This window comes from Patagioenas fasciata, chromosome 12 (assembly GCF_037038585.1).
Source record: "Patagioenas fasciata isolate bPatFas1 chromosome 12, bPatFas1.hap1, whole genome shotgun sequence".
Classification (NCBI taxonomy): Eukaryota; Metazoa; Chordata; class Aves; order Columbiformes; family Columbidae; genus Patagioenas; species Patagioenas fasciata.
The window spans coordinates 23,708,442-23,730,338 of NC_092531.1; the positions used below are offsets into that span (position 1 = coordinate 23,708,442).

At 40.7% G+C, this 21,897-nt stretch overlaps 2 protein-coding genes across 5 annotated transcripts in view; one reads left to right on the forward strand and one right to left on the reverse strand.

The window, feature by feature from the left end:
- The first annotated feature begins 688 nt into the window (after positions 1-688).
- On the forward strand, positions 689-17,942 carry SLC30A4 (solute carrier family 30 member 4). Of its 3 annotated transcripts, XM_065847278.2 has the most exons (7): positions 708-1,558; positions 6,446-6,592; positions 11,471-11,624; positions 11,890-12,103; positions 12,411-12,516; positions 14,759-14,893; positions 15,558-17,942. In XM_065847278.2, exons 1-7 carry the CDS (start codon positions 1,168-1,170, stop codon positions 15,710-15,712), a joined length of 1,302 nt encoding a protein of 433 aa, XP_065703350.1. In that variant the 5' UTR covers positions 708-1,167; the 3' UTR covers positions 15,713-17,942. The 3 variants fall into 3 exon arrangements, with proteins under 3 accessions (XP_065703351.1, XP_071670185.1, XP_065703350.1); XM_065847279.2 differs by lacking the exons at positions 11,471-11,624; positions 11,890-12,103; positions 12,411-12,516; positions 14,759-14,893; positions 15,558-17,942 and adding an exon at positions 11,139-11,462 and having other exon boundaries at positions 689-1,558; XM_071814084.1 differs by lacking the exons at positions 11,471-11,624; positions 12,411-12,516; positions 14,759-14,893; positions 15,558-17,942 and having other exon boundaries at positions 693-1,558; positions 11,890-12,043.
- The window catches only part of C12H15orf48 (chromosome 12 C15orf48 homolog), a 29,953-nt gene continuing 10,332 nt past the window's right edge, over positions 2,277-21,897 (reverse strand). For both annotated transcript variants that reach the window (XM_071814085.1, XM_071814087.1), the window contains exon 5: positions 2,277-3,126. In XM_071814085.1, the coding sequence (XP_071670186.1) occupies positions 2,935-3,126 (192 nt within the window). In that variant the 3' untranslated portion in view covers positions 2,277-2,934. The remainder of the gene's footprint in view (positions 3,127-21,897) is intronic.

A 21,897-nucleotide genomic window follows, 5' to 3' on the forward strand; every position in this document is an offset into this window, starting at 1 on the left:
GCGAGGAGGGGGGATAATCTCTCAACAGAATGAAGGCAAAAATCTAATTACTTTTAAGTCAGAGCAGTTATAATAGGAATTATCTGACAGCAGGGCCTCTGAGGTTTGTTTCTCTCTACATCATCTAATGAAAGGCGCGTGTAACCTCCTTACAACACAACACTGCCCTGACAGGAGTTAATGGAAAAGGTGCGAAGACCTGTGCCCTGACAGTGCAGGAAAGAAAAATAAGCTGCACAATACTAACTTGTGACTGTTAAAAATTTAAAGCCAAAGCATGGAACTGTGCACTCCAGGCTTTCAGTGTACATGAAAGCAACTGCTTGTCTATCAGCAGATCATATTTGGATTTTACAGCTTTTACAGTTAGAAGTTTCTACCTCAACCACATTTATCCACCAGACACAAGTGCATGCAGGGACGGGAATGGCCTGTCGGGCTACCACGAGGCAGGCAGGGTGCCGCAAGGCCGGGCGCTGCTGAGCGACCCCCGCACCCTCCAAGCTCGGCGGCCGTGCCCGGCCGTCCCACCTCCGCGGTCAGCGCGGGGAGAGAGCGGGACTCGAACCCGTTGCCAGCCCGCGCGGAGAGCGCAGGCGCAGTGCCGGCAGGGGCCGCGGCGGTCTGCGGACGCGCAGGGGTTGCCGGCTGCGCAGCGCCGGCCCGGCCCCTTCGCGCCCGCTCGGCCCCTTCGCGCCCGCTGCTGCCGCCCTCCGCGGGGCTGGCCCGGGAGCGCGCAAGGATTTCGGCTGAGGCGCCGTCCCCGCCCGCGGCCATGCCCGGAGCGCGGCGCTGATGGATGTGACGCGCACGGCGGCGGCGGCGCTCCCCCTGCGCCGGCAGGGAGGCGGCCCCGGCTGAGTGCGGTGGCCCGGGGCTCTGGGGAGTGACAGCGTCCGCGGCGCTTCGCAGCTCGGTGCCGGGCGGGGAGGCGGGGGCCTGCGAGCGGCGGGAGGCGGCGGTGTGGCTCGGTAGGGCCGGCGCGCTCCGCGGCCGAGCCCCGCGTTGCGTTCCGGTCGGCCTGCGCAGGGCCCGGCGGGGCGATGTAGGGGACATGCCCTGACGGGACGGCGAGCGGACGGGCGCCGCCTGCAAGGAGGAGCTGCGCCAGGAGAGCCGCCCGCGGCGGATCGGCCGCACCCGGCGGGGTCTCCGGGCGCCGCCGCTATGGCTGGGCTCGGCCTCTGGACCAGCATCAAGTCGCTGCTGCGGAAGAACGAGGACCCGTTGTTCCTGAACGACTCCAGTGCCTTTGACTTCTCGGACGAGGTGGGGGACGAGGACTTCCCCCGGTTTAACAAGCTGCGAGTCGTGGTGTCGGACGACGCCTCGGAGTCGGCCCCGGAGACGCCGGTGAACGGGGCGCCCCCGGGCCTGCTCTCCGACGACGACTCCCTGCTGGATCGGGACATCGCGCTGCGCAGCGCCCGGGCCGGCCGGCCGGACGCCTGCAGCGGCTGCAGCAGCCGGCGGGAGCGCTCCAAGCAGAGGAAGGTGAAGCAGCGGCTGACACTCGCTGCCCTCCTCTACCTCCTCTTCATGACCGGAGAGCTCATAGGTGAGTCGGGGGCTTTTATTGCTGTCTCTCTGGCCCGTGCGCTTCAGGGCCTGTTACGCTGCTCGAGCCTTGGTTTTAAATATTTACTAAGAGAAAGCATCTGTCATTTAGAGAGAGCAAAGTGATTAGCGGCAAGTTCAAGAGAGTGGGAAGGAGCAAAGTCCACCTGTGTCTGCCATGCAAGAAAAGAGGAATTTGCAACTTCACTTACCCAAATCTCATCAATCCCCCCAAACAGCATAAAATACACATTCGTTATATATCTAATGTTGTGGGGTTTTTTTATTTCTCGTGTTTTATAAGGTGTTTTTAGCTAGGGAGAAGCAACATTTTATCACAGACGTAAATAAAAGATGAATAACTTAATCCTCAGTGTTTTTTAATTACTGTCATAAAATCTTGCTGTGTTTGCATCGAGGGAAATAGTGTTTCAAAGTGTGACATTTACCACAATAACAAAACTAATATTAAGGGGTATTTGTCCTCATTCACCAGATAGAGCAATACACTCTTATTTACAACTGAAATGACAAATCCTGAGCTATAAATAACAACCCAGTGAAGCAGCCACTCTCTTGACAACTTCCTGATGTCCTGCTGTGCTCTGGAGCCGCAAATGCTCCATCCAGACATAAATCTTATGATCAAAGTCAACTAAAATAAGTATTTTAACACTTCCCATTACAATATGGAAGAATAATACCAAGTAGCCTGAGTTCTTTGTTAGTACTTGGCAGAAGTATGGTGGGATTTTACCTGGAAATTTTTTCCTGTATAAGCATCTGATTGTTGTTGGCTGGAAGGAATCAGGTGCTCGAGTTTAACTTTTGTCGCTCCCTCATAAAGACGTGCTATTGTTTGCTGTTCAGGTTGAACAGAACCTGTGCATTATACAGCATTCTGCACAAAACACCTGTGCTTTAGTTACTACGCTATAGCAGCACAGGCTTGAAATAAACTTATATTTGAAGGTCCCTTGGGTGCATAGATGTGCTATTAAATGTTATGGCTTCATCATTATCCAATCATTTTTACAAAGGATAGTATTTATCTGTTAATCTCTGTCCACTTATCAGTTTAATATCAGTGTGCTGTTACCGTTGTTTGGGTACATCCATGCCATTCAGTGTGAGTGTTTGGCGCTGCTCAGCCTCCTGAAGAACACTTGTTCAACTCATCCCCTGTCCCCTGACTGGAAGTAGTGGGGACTGTTAATCAGTGCCAGTGCATGGACGGGTATGCTGAGCCAGGTCTCTCAGGCAACTATAACAATTAATTGCTTTTAAATTGCTTTCATTTTAACACACAAGTTTAAATCCGAGCTGATCAGATGAATTATTTACCACAATTCAACAGGGGAAAAAAAACCCCACAAGTCAAAAACTTCCTGGAAACAAATAACAGAGATGCCTCAAGTAGAGTAGCATGGGACCTACATCCTCCTCCTCAGCCATGCAGATTTGGTCCATAATGACTAAAGATCTGGTCTTTGCTTGTGTGAAGTGAGCTCTTGCTCTTGGATCGCTTGTTCTAGGACAGTTGTGAACGGTGGCATCAAGGCAGGAACTCTACAAGATAGGGAGCAAAATCATTGCTTAAGTATAAATTATACAGTTTGTCTCACATACATAGAAAAAAATCGCCAGGAGAAATGAAATGGTCCATTTTTCAGATAGACATCAGAACACACTATATCTGCACCAGCTTGATGTGGGGCCTTAACGTGAGTCAATGGAAAAAAGTGGTTTTGTCCTTCAACATCCCTCAGTGTGTGGTTGGTCATTAATAATGCTGCCACAATACATCAGCTCATCACAGATAGGGCACTGCACACCAGACCTGTGCCAAGGATCTGGTTGAGTGTCTCCAGTTGCCCCTAGCTGCTTTTTTTCTCTGGTTGAGATTTTGGTTCAGCATGAACTCAGGTAAATTCGCTAAGCAACATAGTGTTGTATCTCAGATGTAGATATGCTTTAAGATGACAGTGATTATATTTTATTGTATTCATATCAGAGTTCTGATATATGCTGAATTTAGTTCATTTGAAGGGCCCTTTACTGAGTAATATTTCGGAGCTGTTGGCAGCTTGATGCTGAAGTCACTAATTGTGTATTTGTTGGGGCTTCGGAGCTGATTCACACTATTGCAGACCTCTCTGTAGCTAGTGCAGGGACAACTCTAGAAATGACAAGTGGGGAGAGTAAAAATACTCTCTCATCACTGTCACATCATCTGTTGTTTCTCCCTTACAGTGAGGACTTCTGCAAGCTCAGCTCAGCGCAGGGTGGTGGATTTGTCTGTACAAAGCGTTTACTACTGTAGCGCAGGCTCATCCTCCACAGGTTTTTGTACGCTATTACCAGCCTAATTTCATTATTTGGGCACTGAGGCAGTGCTAAGGGCCAGACCCATAAAACATTCAGGCATCCAGCTTACACAGAGAAGAATTAGAGGACTTGGCTATCGCTGTCCTCTTGTGGATCTTGACCTTGACTTGTCATAGGACAAGTAATCAGCAGGAGAACAAGTCATTAAAAATGGAGCCCTCAAGTCTTGGGTCAGCGCCCAAGTCACCAACCCTGTGTTGTGTTCTGTCTGGTTGGTTTCAGATTTTGGAACTTTAAAACTGATCTGTAGCTCAGATATTTGGGAAACTTTAATCACATAGGACATTTTAACTGACTTCTTTCTATGATCTTTCACAGATTTTGAGTTCCTAAGAAAAAGGCAAAAGACCCTATGACACAATTAACTTGTTCAGTAAAAATCCTTCTGCTGTCTGCTACACGAAGGAAGTCTTGTTTCAGCAGCTTCTTTGTGAAATCTTGATAGGCATATTTTTCCCAAAGTACAGCCAAGCTCATTACCCCATCCTACCTCAGTGTTTGTTGTTTAGTTTGATGAACAGTCGTTGTAAAAGTCAGCTAACAACTTACACTTTGTGGGAACTATTTTGCATCAAGAAATGAAAAACGTACTGCAAGTCCTAGTTTGCTTTTCTGACAGGGTGTTGATGTTTTCAGTTATGTTTAGAGATTGCTAATTGATCACTCTTGATGAGGACTGCTGTCCTTCACCTCTCACTGAAAACAGGGGTGAGCCATCAAGCTGTTTATTTGTAAAGGTTACAGATATCTTTGTTTGTCTCCAAGTTGCCAATCATGTTTAAATAGCCTTTAGGGAGCACCTTTAACTAAGCAATGAAGCGATACTTTTGAAAATGGAGAACCTTTCATTTCAGTATTTCATAAATCTTAATTATATTTTCTTAATCCACATGCTGCATTATGATTAGCTTCAGTACCTGAATTCCTTCTTTATAATTTTATTTTTAAAGTCTTTAAAAGTGAGCGGCTAGCTGAAATAGCATTGACTCATCTTAGACTGAAGTTATTCTCAAAAGTAATACATGTGAATTAACATACATACCTTAAATGATCATACACATAAACTACTGAGTTGAATGTCCTTAGATAAAAATTGTTGTTTCTTCTCTGTTGACTATAAGAGGCCAAGTTGCACATTTCCAAGGCATATTTTTTTCAATTATGTGAGAACAAAAATTAATTCAGAAGTGAGAGGCATAACTGATTTTACTCAAAAATCTGCTGAATTGCTAAATCTTAAAAACTCGTTATTTTTGAGCCGTGATGGCCTTTGGAAAACTTCAGCCTCAGAAGAATTTGACTTAGAAACTTATGAACAACTGAAGAATGGAGGATGGAGGAAGGGAACTGGGTGAAATGCGGTGTATTTGGTAGTTGCCCCCAGTGCCAGCAACACTACAGCATCAGCCACGCCGTGGGGTTTGGCTGGGGAGGAGACTGTAGTTCTGCCTGCAGGTGTGTGTGTGTGTACGAACACACATTTTAGGGCTGGTCTGGAACTCAATCAGCCCCTTGTGAATTTCCCTTTGCTGTCCCCTCAAGGGCAGCCTCTTCATTAAGGCAGTTTTAATTGTAGATGAAAATACCTTCGCTTGAAATGTTAGTTGGAGGTGCTAGCCTGTCAAATGGCATGCCAGCCGCGTGCTTTGCTCAGTAGAATTTACAGGCTGAATGACAATCTCAAGGTAAAAACAGAAGCTAAATCATAGCTGAACTGACACTAAAAATGGGATCTTTTGGGAGAAAATGGGTTTAGCTTCATGCATATGGAAGACAACGCAGCCTGTCCTTGATTCCCCTTTGGAGAAGCAAGAGAGAGGTGCATTGTTTAAATCTCCTAGCCATCTGATAGCAGCATTAGCAATTGAATTGTAACAAAGATATTCACCTTTGATCTGAGGTTGTCTCCTAATTACACGAAAAAATTACAGTAATAAATAACAAAGAAAAATGCTGTGCAAGTCAAAATTATTGTCTGCAATATATATTAGCAGAACTTATACACCCTTGCCAAGACTGAGTAACGAAGGTTAAAAGACAGTGTAACAAAAAGGAGGCAGGGTAAATTTCTGTGCCATGGAGTCACTGGATTTCTGTCTCTATTCCTTAATGTCAAAATATTTAACAAATGTAGTTTAATAAAAGGAGCAGCTGATTAAACACATGCAATAGTATATGAGAAAAAATACAAAACCATTTGGGGCATGAACTTGCAAACATTATGTTGCAAGTAGTCTCCATGAGAGTAACAGGAGTGAATCCTTTCTATGTTACTCTTAATAGAAAGCACACTTCACTGCACTTGTAACTACGGTGGCTTTAAATTATAGCACAGCATTTTGATTGCAATGGAAAGAAACCCCAACTGTAGTAATTATAGCAAGTGCTCTTACACACTTAATGCACTGTTCTGAAAATAAATAACTGTAGGCTATGCCAAGAGGATATTATCCAGAATCATTAATGCCATACGTCCTAACTTTTCCAACTTCATTTCCAGGTGGATATGTTGCTAACAGTCTAGCAATTATGACAGATGCACTTCATATGTTAACTGACCTCAGCGGTATTATTTTGACCCTGCTTGCTCTCTGGCTGTCTGCAAAATCTCCCACAAAGAGGTTCACTTTTGGATTTCATCGCTTAGGTATGTAGAGACCAGCTTTTGTTATTAACAGAGTATTTTATGCAACCAACTGTAAAGACCACCTAATTCCAGAAGAATAGGTAATTAGAAGGAAAGTAGCAACAAACCTAAAAGTTGCTTTATGTTTAACACCCTGACTTTAATGTCATTTCACTGGGCATTGTTGATCTCCTAAATAGGTTGTATTACCACAAGAGAATAAACAGTAAAAAAGTAAATAAATTTTAAACCTCAGCCAAAAGTCAAAGTTGGTGTCAGAGGTTCACTCACTGGGAGCAGGACGAGTGTCTACGTCTCTATGGAACTGGGACTTAATCAGATGCAGAGTTAATTCGGAATGCTTGATTCATCTTCCACCTTAAAGAGAAAGGCCGGGGAACTGTATACACAATGACATTGTAAATATGACATCCTACAAATAAGCTTAAAGAGGTTTCAGAGGAGAGCAGCTCCCCCCAGCAAGAACAAGGGCGGATATTCAGCTGTGTTTCACAGCCCATCCATAGTCTGTAGCATTAGGTCAGGCCTCTGCACACCTTTGCACTTTGGAGTTGAGGCTGTTGAACAAAAGGGGGAGCGTTCTTTGGTCACTCACTGCGGTACCACTGTCACTGCTGTGTGACACACTTGCTGGTGCAGGAGCTGTATTGTTTACCACAGGTTATTGCCAGTGCCCAGGAGTCATGGAATCTCACTGACTTCAGAGGAATGATGACACTGGCAAAAGGTCCTAGTCAATGTGAAAAATGACATCTTAATCCAGAACTAAAAAGTGTAGAGCATATTATCAGAGAGCTCTGCCCTGCCAGAAACCGCATCAATCAGTGTTCCCCTTGTGCTCCCCAAACCACACAAAGCAGAGGTCAAAGGCTCCCATGGTTTGCAATATAGTAAGTTACTTCACCTCTGCCCATTTTAGGTGTTTCTAAAAATAAATATAGACAGAATTATGAACTAAACTTTGGAAGGGTATTTTCAGGATTCATTACTTCACATTTGAAAGTGTAATGATAAAGGGTGTTTTCATGTTGTTGGTAACTGGATATAATAATTCATAATATACAGCTGCAGGTCTTGGAGACATTTTACCAAAATCTTTGATCTTTTTCTTTAAATAAACCATTTTTAGTGTCACAGTTTGCCACCCCTGCTCTGTACATTCTCTAGTGTGTGTTTTTCAAGGAATTTCAAAGCCTTGTGTAGTCATTATTTGCAGTTCTTATTTTGGCTGATAGAACAGCAGCAGAATTCAACAACTCCATCACTCCTAGTCATTTGTCATCAGTTAGTCACTAATGCATGAATGCAGAACTCTGTGCACTAGCAAAGATCTTTGGGGCTTTAGCAAGAAAGCATTAACGATGCTAACGTTTCCCATTACAAGCTTTTCTTTCAATAACTTTTAATTCTGCAATAGGAGCTCTCCTAATACTGAAACCTGACCTGCCAGCTATGCCCCTGGCATTTGCTTATACTATCCAGAGGGATGTCAGCTAGCATTTATACACATTTTAATTTATATTTAAAAAATACTTTGAGTAGTTGATGTCTTTGTAACTCTTCTAAAGCCAAACAGTATATATATTGAACATGCCATACCCTAGCTTAAAACAGGACTTAAAAATAAAAGTAACTTACTTAACTGTTAAAATCTTACTCAGTTCTGTACATTTTTGACTGACTTTTTGATTAATTTGAGGGCTCCATAGCATTTTGCAAACAGAAATCCCTGAGGATTCCTGCCACCTCACTTTCTGTATCTTTTTTTTTAATTCCTCATTTTACTGCCAAGAAAAGCCCTGGCCATACTGACCCAATGGTGGCCCATAGGATTAGTCCATATAACCCACCATCTTCTCCCCGGGAAAAGTTCCGGGGAGCCCTGGAAGGGACCTCCAAACCTTGACCTGGACTCTGCAAGCATAGAAGAGAGGATGGTTCGAGATTACCATACACAGGGCCTTTTTTAAAGTCACATTTGTGAAACTTATTTGCCTGATTTTAGGCACCCAGCCTGAATGCTGTGGCCTGAGGGCCCAGTTTCACACACCAGTGATTGCTGGCAATGGAACAAAGCTGCTTCTGGGGCACATCCTCGCTGTAATACATTTTTCCAAATAACCTATATGTAAGAAGCTTGTCAGCAAATAATATGAGCTCAACAATGGCTTAAATTTCATGGGAGAGATCTTTAAACATGAGAGAATGTTAAAAATAGCCTACAGATTGAGCATCTGTTACAGCAAAAATGTGGAGCATTTGTTTAAATCTTGGAATATGTGCAAGAAGTCTCTCATCACTGACCTGCTTTGCATTACATTTTACGATAATCTATATAAGTAAGCATGAAAACATTGTAATGAACAATGTTTCTGGTGCTCATTATCACTTTTGTTTGCAGAATGATGAATTTTAAACTCATTCCCATAAACATGGCACTGTAAAGACAACAGACATATTAGTTTTCTAGACAGATTCCAGAAGGAAATTAGCACTAGTTTTCATTTGTTTTAATCCCCCTTGAATACATAATGTGTATGCTCCATCTCCACTTTTATTCCATGTTCAGTGGTGAAAAGGAAGCTGACAGATTCAGGAATGGGTTAGAAAAGTGAAGACAAAATAATAGAAATTGCAGCCATGTCAAAAAAGGATTATAAAGCCAAAAATAGTTCTGTTTCACCACCAAGTGGAGGTACCTCCTTCTCAGCAAGACACAGGTTCCATATCTATGCTTAGATCTGGCCTGGCATTTTTCCCTTGCTGCAGAGACAACGTTGGTAATGACAGAACCAGTCAGTGCACTGAGACAGCGCATAGTTCATTTCACAAAAAGGGAAAGATCGCAGCACGAATCTGCAATGCTGACATGACAAGGACTCTCGGAAAGAAACTGCAAGGAAAACACTGGTTTCTGTTGCAGGAAACACAGTTATAGACTAAAAGCACCATAAATTATTTCTCTGGTAGATGCTTATGTGCTAGGGCTTCACAAACTTCTTTTAAAAAGCATTCTGGAAAACCTTCTAAGCGATGGTGGTGGGGTTTTTGTTGTTGGTTGGTTGGGTTTTTAGGCAGCTGCCCTGGATAATCTGCCTGCTTTGTAAAGAACACTATGCCTTGCATGGATATTGCCAGGATTTTCAAGTTGCTCTGCAATCGTCTGAGATTGTGACAGTCACCTTTCAGAGCCTTATTTGTGCCTGGAAATGCTGGTACTCATTGACACGCCACCCAACAGCTCAATGCGTTGGTGTGAGACTCTTCTCCCATAACATTAAACATTCAGTGTATAGATCAAGTGGTTTTTGTGATATTAAGATGCTTATATAGCTGCATGTTTTTTATTGTGATATTCAATAAATAAAATTAAGGCAGTTGTGTGTTAAAAGTGACACCTTTTGCAGTAACCCCAGTTGTACGACAGATTCAGAGCGGAGGGAGAAGGGAGGTGATTCTCAGGTCGGGATCTTAGCGCTGTGGTACAGCCAAGAGCAAAATTTTGCCCTTAGCGGGGAATAAATCAGGGCAATGTGTGGAACAAGTGGGAAGAACAACCACTATAGTTCCAAGTAAATTAATTCCACCTCAGATCTTTGAATTCACACAGGAAGGATAAAATCCCAGTGATCCATCTGGCAATGACAGTAATGAGCATAATGACTACAGATTACTCAGGCATGGCTGCAGATTTACATGCAATACAATGGAGCGAGCATTAAAGTCCTCCCAGGGCTTTTCGTAAAGCCCTGTATTAACTTGCTTATAACTGAGACACTCTTTTAAGTGTTTTCTCTGGAAGGTATCTTGCCTTGTTTTTCTTTTTTCAGTTTCAGCTGCAACAGGGAAATAGTTTTCAGAATATGAAGCTTGAATAAAGTATGTTTATGTTAAAAGGAATCTAGTGACCCATTTGGAAATACCTATATTATTCATAGTAGGACCTTAAAACCGTAACATGGGCTCCACCCTCCCCAGGCTTCTGAACGCTATCACCAGCCCAATTTCATGACTTGGGTACTGAGGCAGACAGCACCATAAAATATTCAGAGCTCTTTACCTCCCATCAGAACAGCAGGAACCTTGTAGAGAGCTGTAACCACTTTCCACAGATTTAAATGGCAGCAGAAGGTGCACGACAATGAAACACTAGGAGTTTTTCTGAACTTTAGAATGTTCTCTTTGTATAGATGTATGTGCCCTTTTGAAAAGTCCATGCTGATGAAATAAGTCCTACACCAAAGTGTTGGTCGTGACACTCTTACTTTTGTGAAATGAATATTTGGTAAACATTAGATAATGTTAAAACAGCAATACAGAAACTTACATCAAGCAATTCTTTGTTGCTGAAATCTGCAATAAATAACATGTATGTACACATGTATCAAGAAGCTTAGGAGTAATATATCCGACAAGTTTGTACTGTTCAATTCCTTGATCTTTTTATAATTTTTTCTCCATCCTAAATACAGAAGGAAATATAAAAGTGATTTCTATATCTAGGTTAATACTGCAGACACTTGAAATCAAGCTCTCTTCTTTTTAGGTGGGCCGGTGATGTTTGAGATCACCTATTTTCCCCTCCTCTGGACAAGGCCTATGTCTGCAGCTTCTTCAGACAACCCAGAACTTTGGCCTGAGAAGTCACAGTCGTCGATTGTGCAGAAGTTTGAGGGATATACAGATAGGGAAGTGTGAAGGAGTTGATTAGAACAAACTCCATTTGTTAATCCTATTTTAACAACTTGTTAGTTGTGCATTAGGGTTATAATATGCATAAAATAGTGACAATAATTAAGGCTCTGTCCACATTCTGATTTGGAAATAGAAATAGGTCTGAGACTCACTTTTGTAATGTTGTTTCCTTTCTGTTTGCAGAAGTATTGTCAGCCATCATTAGTGTTTTGCTGGTCTATATCCTTATGGCATTCCTCTTGTATGAAGCTGTTCAGAGAACTATCCATATGGACTATGAAATAAATGGCGATATCATGCTGATTACAGCAGCCGTTGGTGTTGCAGTTAACTTAATGTAAGATCTCCCTTTCTCTCCATTAAAACTCATAAATGTATTTCTGAATAAGCTGCTAATTCATTCATGGCCTGTAACTTTCTCATGCAATGTAATTTTGCTGGCCCTCTTCATTTTCATAATTAAGACATGAAATGATGCTGAGTGTTACTTTTTCAGTTCTTTGGTTTAAAATGAAAGAAAGAGAAGCAACAACAACAAAAAAACCCCACTCACTGAACCCTAAAGCCTGTTTCTTGGAGTGTTTTTCTTCTTTCACTTTCAGAATGGGTTTTTTGCTGAATCAATCTGGCCACCTTCACTCCCACTCCCATTCCCACCCTCACTCCCACGTTCCGCAGTCGAACCCTCCTAACGCAGCGCAGAGCGGGGGCCACGGGCACAGCAGCCTTGCCGTGAGAGCCGCGTTCGTCCATGCCCTCGGGGACCTGGTACAGAGTATCGGGGTGCTCGTAGCTGCATACATCATCCGCTTTAAGGTAAGGAAATGGGTGGTCTTTGAGGCAGACTGGAATTTTTTTTCAATTTCAACTCCAGTGATGAAATTAAAAACAGACTGGGTTTTGTAAGTTATTAAAAAAACCCGCTTTGTGACATTCTATTATAAGCTTTATACATTCATGCAAAATAAGCAAATACTATCTCTATTATGTGTTTTGTAAGTATTCCAACAAAAATAAATATTTGTGAAAGCTGGAGCTGGAAATAACTGCATTTTCTGACTCACATTTTTATAAGTGAGCTCGTTTTTATATATCCTTTAACACTTTGGAACTTCCCTTGCAGCCAGAGTACAAGATTGCTGATCCTATATGTACATATGTATTTTCCATACTGGTGGTTTTGACGACAGTTCGAATTCTGTGTGACACAGGAGTTATTATTATGGAAGGTAAGATCCGTGCACAGTCTGCAGTACTTTACATGCCAAATACCAGTGAGTGTTGGCACTTTTTTGACATAATCACCATCTCTAATGAAGTGGATTGTGTCTGGAGACCTGTTTGTCCTGCTGCTGCTTTAGTCTGTTGGTTCTTGATGGCTTGGCTAAGTTGCAGTGGTCTTTAGATGTCTTTGACCTCTGCATTGAAATATACAGCGCTTTCTTCTGTGTCTGCAGCGGCCACCGCCAAACTCAGTGAGGTTTGCCCAGACTCAATTCTACGTTTTCACTTTAAGTACTTGTAAGGTGAAGTGAATGTGAACGCATGTAAAAGGAGGATGCAAGCCAAGGCCTAATGGCTGGACAGGTGGTTCACAACTCTCCTGTCTTCCCCTTTTCCACAAGCGCTGTGATATTACTTGCATGCTTCTGTTGTTACCATAGGCAAAGCTACAAGTAATGAGCGGTGTAAAAAGGAAGTAAAAAAAGGAAGAAAAAGCTGAAGAATGTTATCTCATATTGTGACTTGGAGGGAAAGATGCCAGCAACATTATTTGCCTTATAATAACTCACATGCCAAGTTTTACTGCTTGATCTAGTACTTCTACCTTATGAAAGTGAAAACATTAGGGATGGGAGAAAAATCCTATGTTTTAGCTGCACGTTCCTAGCTGTCTCATCTGAGCTATTTTTGACTTCACTTTTATTATGTTACAAGGTTAAATCAAGGACCTAGAAATCTTCAATGTCAAACGCTTTTGCTGTTGTTTAAGAGGAAAAAAAAATATCCAACAAAATGGAAGTTCATCAAAAAGGCAAAAATGGTGACATTTGCTTAAGAAACCTCAATTAGCTCCAAACCAATAGCTAAGATTTAGCTGAAGAAAACAGATAAGACAAGCTAATGATGTATCAGATTCCAGATGTCTGAGTTGTTTGCATAGGTATCCCAGTTGTCATAATCCCTGCATTAATGGCGTCGTTAAAAGTGATGATAGGTGGGCTGTATGTATGCTAGGCAATATTTCCAACTCAAATTCAGGACATCCAGAGAATGGACTCCCATTTATGTTGGAGACTACTGCTACAACATCGGAGTCCTTGGAGCCGTATCAGCTTTCAATATTAATTTTAACTTCAGTTTCATCATTATACTAGGAATGCTAAATTAAAAAACTTAAATGGTTGTCTAATACAAGCAATGAGATTCTAGCTTTTAATATAGATTTATAAGGCAGCATGGAAGTCTGTCAATAGCATGATGCAAGAAATAAAAATTAAATCCATGTTTCCTATAGAAATAGTACCAGGCAGTTAGCTAATTACTGAACAGCTAAGTCATTTTTTGGTAGTCTTCACGAGAAGGAAAATCTTGTTTAATGACAGACAATTCTAGACACTGAGCTTTCAAGAGAGATGGTACCAGGACTAACACAATTTAAAAGACAATAAGGCATCAGGTTCAGAGAGGAGTCATCCAAAAATGCTGAAGAAATGTGAGGAGCAAGTGGCTGAACTCCTCATAGTATATATAATCAAACCCCATAAAACTGGAAGTTAAGCAGTAAAGAGCTATGATGGAAACAAGACTATTCAGAAACAGTTTACTCAGTGTTTTTGTGCTAGTGCCCATGTTGATCATCCAAAATTTTGATTCTGCCCTTTGTACAGCTAAAGGATGGAGTAGGGAAGGTACAGAAGTGCTGTAGCTGCTGAAAATACTGCGTCCAAAAGGGCTCGGTCAGTGCAATCACTGATTTGCAAGGATGCCACGCTGTAAGACAGAAGTAATGTATATTTAACCACTACAGAGGGATTACTGTGAGCATTTGAAAATTATACTAGATAACCTGAAGAGCGAAGTTTCAGGAGACAGGCCCTAGCTGTGGTTTGTGTTGTTTCAGATTCTGACTTAGAGTCTGTTCTAAGCAGTTATAAGGGGTCAGGAGCTGCAGTAAAGCTGTCTGCACAAGGACATTGCTCCAAAGGATCTAATACAGGGTGTTGCCAGAAAGCAGATTCTGGACAGGATAAATTACATTTGAGACAACACTGCAATTTCTGTACAATGTCTGTGTCATACTGGACTTAACATGTGAATCTACATATTCTTTATTGATAATTTGAAAGTTACTAATAATTTCCAACAGCACAAATGATAAACTCTGACTTTGAGATCTGTCGTGGCATTTTAAAGGCCACAGAGTTTGCAAAAGGCGGAATTAATTTTACCTCTTGTTTGGTATCACAGGAGTTCCAAAGCATTTAAATGTGGATCGCATTAAGGAAGACTTGATGAAAATTGAAGATGTTTATTCTATAGAAGATTTAAATGTTTGGTCTCTCACTGCAGGAAAAACAACTGCCATAGTCCACTTGCAACTAGGTAAGCTGCTATATAGCATAATTCTAAATCAAATCTAAGTGTAGAAAAAAACCCAGCACTTCCTCTTAGTATTGTTATTTAGGTTGAACTAGGAAATATCATTCTGTGAAAAAACAATATCTACTAAGTGTGGTTTTATACAGCGAGGTACAGAACTCATTGGCCCAGAAAGACACGGTGTAAATGAAAATTTTGTGAAGAAATATATTCATACTAAAACATCTAATACAGATTCTTTGGGTATTAAAAAAATCTCGTAATAATTTCCCTTATTTTGTTCAGGGAAAGACAGGGTGAAGTTCTAATGTGGAACAATCTGACATTTGAAAAATAAGTATGTTTTTCCAAAATACATGCTGATTTAGACATCTAAACCGTACCATGAATATTAATTCTTAGTAAGAAAGGTCAGTTTTTTGGGGGAAAGGGGGCGGTAGTGTCTAACACAGTTTATCAAGATGTGATTCTAGTTAGAGGATATAGACCTAAAGATGTAAAACTAATATATAAGAAGTACATAGTGAGCACAGAACAATATTAAATTAATAAATGAGTGTGAACAAAGATTATTCTAGTTGGGAACACCGTGATAAATTTAAGAACAGCTGGATCGCCCAGGTTTCTTGAGGAATTAATTCTATTAATTCTTTTCCCAATTTTCCAGTTCCTGGGAGTTCATCTAAATGGGAGGAAGTTCAGTGCAAGGCCCGCCACCTGCTGCTGAACACCTTCGGAATGTACAAGTGCTCTGTGCAGCTTCAGACCTACAAACAGGAAAGGAGCAAAACCTGCGCAAGTTGTCAGAGTTCCAGTGCCTAATTTCATATGTTTTGGGAACTGCTGCCTTATTCTTTATCTTGTAGTCAAAGACTGAGAGCAATAAATGCAAAATGAAAATGATCAAGTCGAAACCATTCATATGTGGATTTGTACCATGTAACATGCAGCAGGGAGAACTGGTGCTGCAAGAAGTGCAGTGGTTGCCCTACAGAACATATGTTTCACTCTCTCCCTTGTACTGGTTTATTCAATTTATTATGATTTTGAGACAAAACTGTTTTCAGATTGTTTACAAACTGCAACATGGCTCTGCAGATACCTCACAAATTACAGCCCAATATTGTCCTTTAATAACTACGTACCACAAACTACCTGCACTGCAAATGGAGCATCAAGAATTCAGTATTCCAATTGAAGTCTCTAATACTGATCATACCAGGGTTCCATAATACGTCATGATCCCTGAACTCAGTATACAGTATTTTTGCAATAGTAATTTTCATACAGTATCAAACTATAACGCATACAGTGGTCATTGAATTATTTTGAAAACTGTCTCTTTGGAGGCACTGCAGAATACACAATTTATTGTACCTAAACCAGAAAGTTAGCTTTAATCTGGGCATTCAGAGATCCAGACAGGACGATGCTTGCCCAGACTTCTGGTATTTAACTGGAGACCCAACGCTGGACCGACCTGAAGTGTTTTAAGTGATCGGTTATCTTTAATGTATTTTAGAATAGGGTTTATACATTAGAAACAGCTTATTTATTTTACAAAGTTTTGACTTGTAAGATGAATTTTTAATAATAATCTTGAATGTCTATACCAACATTTGATTCACATTAAAAGGCCAGTTGATTAGCATGCATTCTAATTAATAAGTGTCCTGTAATTGATCATTTTCCATGATTGTTTTGTTTTAAAAGAAAAATCAAGTGACAGGAACTATGCTTGATGTGGAGATACTCTCAAACAATCTACAGCCATGCAAAATACATGCATCTTCTTACAGGAAAGCACGGAGCAGAAGTTTTAGACACGTTCTATTCCTTCGGCCACAGGTCTCTCACCTTTTGGTTTCTGCTTTGAGCACAGTTTGGCACAGGAATGCCACTGCAATAGCAGCCCCTCAATACTTTATGAATAGAATAATAGAATCTTATGCAGAGAGGGATGAGGCAATTTAAAAAGCATTTATTCATTCTCAAAGTCCACAAAACTGACTTGCTTAACCTCATGGTGGAACCACTGTACCTTGAATGTACACAGGATAATAAAACCTGGCACTAAGCTATCCTACACCTCCAAGCTCAGCTTTACACCTGATTCTGAAGTCATTTCCATCGAAGAAGCTGAGGGCAACGAGAATATGAGGTGAAAAGTTTATAAGATGGTAAGAATGTGGCTTTGAATATTTTTCTTATTCTGTACTTTGACCTTTATGGAGAAGATTCAGCTGGACAGGGTGCTGGCCCATCTTGTCTAGACCGGGCTTTTGCCAATAAAGGTTGGACCAAGTGATCCTTGAGGTCCCTTCCAACCTGGTTTCCTCTGATTCTACAATAGGAACTTTTACTGACATCAAAAGCAGTTCAGTATGTGGATCAGAAAGGAAAAATTTTGCAAAGTAATGGATATTGTGATGTTCAGCTGTGAATAGTTAAGCTATTGTCTGTTTGAAACTGCTAGGGTTTGACATATTCACCAGGCTGATTTATACCTGCAATTGGTGGTAACAATTTTGGCTGCTTTTCTCCCCTTTTTTTTGACGTAGGGGTCACTACAATGAATTTTTAGAGGTGAGAACTGGCAGCTCAGTATTAATTTGGACAAAGTGCACATAACACCTGGTTATGGTTGTATCTGCTCTGGCAAGAGATGGGAACGCTTGGGAGCACAAACAGCTCAGAGGCGCAGTAGCACTGTACTTGCAAAGTTAAGGAATGCCTCAATGCAAACACTATCATTAAGCCATATCTCAGTTCATGAAAAACATGCATCCCATCCATACAAACTTACTGGAAAAAAAAAAATACCACAAACAACAGGTATTTTGCACATACTAATATTCAAAGAGGTTTTAATTAAATTTGGGTTTACAGTTTCTGTAATTAGAAGTTAAAGTACAGTAGACATGTATTGTATTTGGAGTTTTTTTATTGTAATAATTTACTACACATTTGTTTAATTGAAGAAAAAAGAAATGTGTTGCTTTATTGTGGGTTTTATTAAATCAATTAAACTTCTCATTGTTGTCTTATAAAATATTTGTGTTGCTGTCTCTTATCTTTGATATCTTACAGCAGCTGTTTTTTGAAGTGTCTGAACACTCAAGCTTAACTCACTTTGGTGATGTTATGTATTGAATGAGTTATGTCTTTGTCTTTAGTCAGAACAATTGAAGTCTTCTTATCTCCCATGCAATAATCACACTTTGGCAAATACAAGCTGACAAAGTATGCTAAAGAACAGCCATAAAATGACCACAAAACATTCTTGAAACCCCACATCCACCCTTGAGGGACCTTTCTTATCAAAGCCTGTGGACTGGAAGGAGTTCAGAGAAAAAACACCAACAGAAGGTGAAATGAGAATCAAGAATAAAAGAATGGATGCATCTCAAGTGACCCTGAAGTGTACGTGCCCTGTTTTAAGGTCTAACTAAACTCACATGGAAACTTATATCCCTGTGACCTACCTGTAATCCTTCTATTCTTCTTTATAAACTACTCAGGGTACAGGTTGTCTGGCACTACTGTGTTTAATGTAAGAATCCAGTATTCTGCTGAATCTACTATTAACCAATATCAAAAGAAATGCACAGATTATCATTTTATAATACTACTAGGGATGGAATAAATGAGCACAACAGAACTAGATTATCTTTCCACCTTAGGAAAAACAAAAACACAAACAAAACCCACAACACAACACCAAAATAAAGGTCCTCCACCTTCCACCCTTGATCGCCTTTCCAGCTTCACACCATCCTCCTCCTCCGTATCAAATCATGCTGGGCACTAACCAGGACTCTCTGTGCTCTGGAGCTGGCAGATCCCTTTGCTTTCCTCATTCCATTTTTTCCAGGCTGGCTGCTCTGGGAAGGACTGTACATGTTATTCTGTTCTGTGAAACACCTGACAACTTCAGAAGCTACTAAAACAAATACTGATCCTTTCCATTTACTGCTATCCAGCTGCCACAGCAATCTGCTCTCAGAATGCGTGTGTACCTGGCTCCTATGTTTACAGCTGTAAAATAATGATAACCAAATCAATATTTTTTTCTCCTTTATCTCTGTTTTCCTTTCCTCCATTGTGCTTTGCTTTTCTTCCCTCGGTATCGCACAGCTGGAAAACTGCCAGCGCTAAATGTACAACACAAAACTTAATTGCTTTTATTAGAGTTATGAAGCATTTACACCTTTTATGCCATCGATTTCTCTAGAAGAAAAAAGCCATTTCAGAACACAAGCATAGTTTTATCCTTATGACGACTGGTTTATGACTTCTTCTATATTATACCTGGCCAAAGGGTAAGTTGTTTTTCCACAACTGTGACCGGCCAGTACACAAGGGTACATTAAACCGGTTAATGCACTCTGTCCAGAGTGCGTTTCACATTAAACTCAGTACTGATATATACAGGGATTTTTGATTCAGCTGATGAACAGATAAAAGCAGCCAGATGGTAAGCAGACAAAAAAGGTGCATTACGAACACCCAAGTCCCTGCACTCTCCCTGTTCCTTTTTCCCAAAACGCACACTGAAATTATCTAATACATCCCTAAAGAAACTGATGAGATGTTAACATACAAAAGTATCTCTTTAGTAACTGGCCTTTTACATTCAAACAGAATTTTTGAGAAAGACATAAACAAACATTTTTTCATAGTTAAGATGATGCTATATATTTGAACCTAGCATACAATTCTCTTCATTTTTGTTATATTTCATTTGTTCCTTTTTCCAAGCCCACTGTAAGCACAAGTCTGACCCAGAACTGCTCAGACAAATCCTCTCTCCCCCGAATTGCTGAACCTTCAAGGCCTTTCGTGCATTCACCAGAAGAGGGTGCACTAGTCCCAGCTTTAACACAAACACCTGCGTACTGAATAGAACTCTTGACACATCTATATGTCATAGATACACCTTTGGTCGCAAATATTTGAAGTGTTTTATTAGTAAGTGCGTGTGTGTATATATATATACACATACATATATAAAAGGTCTTAATTTTTCCTAGGGATAGCACTGGGCATTTCACTCTATCACGGATACAAGAGGAAAAAGATGAACCTAGCACAGATTTATTTATCAATTACCGGGAAGTACTTCAGATGATTCTTAAAGGCATATGCATGTAAATATAATGAAATAGAATGCTCAAATATCTCCTAGCATATAATAAAAAAAGTGAATAGAAATTAGTTGCGGGCCTGGGTATCTGAAATGCAATTAGAACAAGTTATATTCATTAACATAAACAATATCAGTTATCATGTAAGCGCGTCGTTCTTATGAAAATAAGTACTCTTTCTTTCAGGCACTGAATTCATGTTTCCAGGATAACATATACTTGCATTTGAAACATCCTTGACTGTCTGCTTTTTAAGTAAATGATCAAATGACACTTTCAATCAAAAATATACACTGAGGGAAGCAACTTGGTTTCAAAATAGGCAGATACAATTACAAATGTAGAATATAATCGTGTTTGCACTGCTGCAATTGCTAATAAACTGCTGTATTTTGATCCAGCTGAACAGGCTTCACAGAGAGAAAATAGAGATGACAGAGACTGAAGAACTCAGAACCACAACTTCCTTCCAGTAAAGTCTTCTTTCATTTCTTCAAGCTATTAAGCAATTCTGTGTTTTCTAAGCTTCTGCAAAGACACACACCTTCAATTGGGAACGGAAATTGCCCAACTGGTTACACGCGCTGGTTTCTTTCTGCTTAGATATTTGCTTTAAATATAACCTAGATGGAACAAATTCTGATGGTTTTCAGACAACCTGTCTGGTTGGACTTGCCACAGAACAAAGGTCAAGTCGTATCACAGAAATATAAAAGAAAGGAACTCTTTGCTTATCAAAAGTTAAAGAGCCATGCGCAGTAAATTCAAAATGAAGATGTTTTAGGTATGCTCACTTGTGGATAGCTATGCAGGATATCACATTCTATTAGATCTATTAACTTTGTAAAGCAGAATATTACTCTCCCACACTGACTACATTTGAAGCTGCCCTGGAGGAAGGGTTAAGGGAAGAGGCAGTCCCTAATTTCAGCTGTCAGAGCTGCAAAGACACAGCCCACAGAGCAGGAGCAATAGCAAAATTAAATCCTACTAACAGCCCTACCGGCTGCTATGGCTAACTAAGGGTATTCAATTCTGCAGTATTATTAGTTTTTCATACTTTGTTCATGGTACAAGGTGTGTTTGTGTACAAAAGAGGAAGGAGGAAACAAAACGATAATGCCAGATCAGGTGGGTACTGCAGATACCAACTGAAAAACATCAGACTCCATTGCATTACCATGCAGTCAACTATGGAGCACACTAATGATTTCTGGACCAAACTGTGGTGATCACAAATGAAGTCAATACAGACTGCAGCATTAGTTCATCTGTTATGCAGTTCAACTAGGATCTCTAATCATTGATTTTACAGTCATTTTTCTCTTAAGCAAGGTAAGTTTTACCCACCTAGCTCACACCACATGCATTCATTACTGATGCTACGGAAAAAAAATGAACTTGGAGTGTTTCCCCCATCTCCCTTCTTCATTGGGTCACCGTATTTTCTTTTATCTGTTTAGTAAAGAAGAAAAAAGTCCAACGGGTAAAGAAGTTCCCGTAGCTTTTGATATTTGTAACTCTATGTTCTTTCAACAAACGCTCATCTCTAGCTACATTAATACCTTTGTGCATTACTGTCCCTTAATGAGGGATGTGCTACACGTTACACCCACGGTCCAGCCAAACTGACAACCGGATTTCTGAAAACAGACAGGAAGGTTGAACACAAGTTAATCCATCTATGACTTTGGAGGCAATTTTCTTTCTTTCAAGCACTGGCCCACGGAGGGCGTACACCTTTGTTCTTTACACCTAGCAAGAAGTGATACACTCAACACACCTCAAACAGAAACGGCCATTTATCACACTGTTTTGCATACTACAAAAGCTTCCTCTTTGAACTAACCCACATACAGG

Coding starts and splice junctions, on each gene's coding strand:
- SLC30A4 (XM_065847278.2), top strand. CDS start 1,168: ATGGCTGGGCTCGGCCTCTGGACCAGCATCAAGTCGCTGCTGCGGAAG. Junction 6,593..11,470: donor TTTTGGATTTCATCGCTTAG/GTATGTAGAGAC, acceptor TTCTGTTTGCAG/AAGTATTGTCAGCCATCATT. Junction 12,104..12,410: donor CATACATCATCCGCTTTAAG/GTAAGGAAATGG, acceptor CTTCCCTTGCAG/CCAGAGTACAAGATTGCTGA.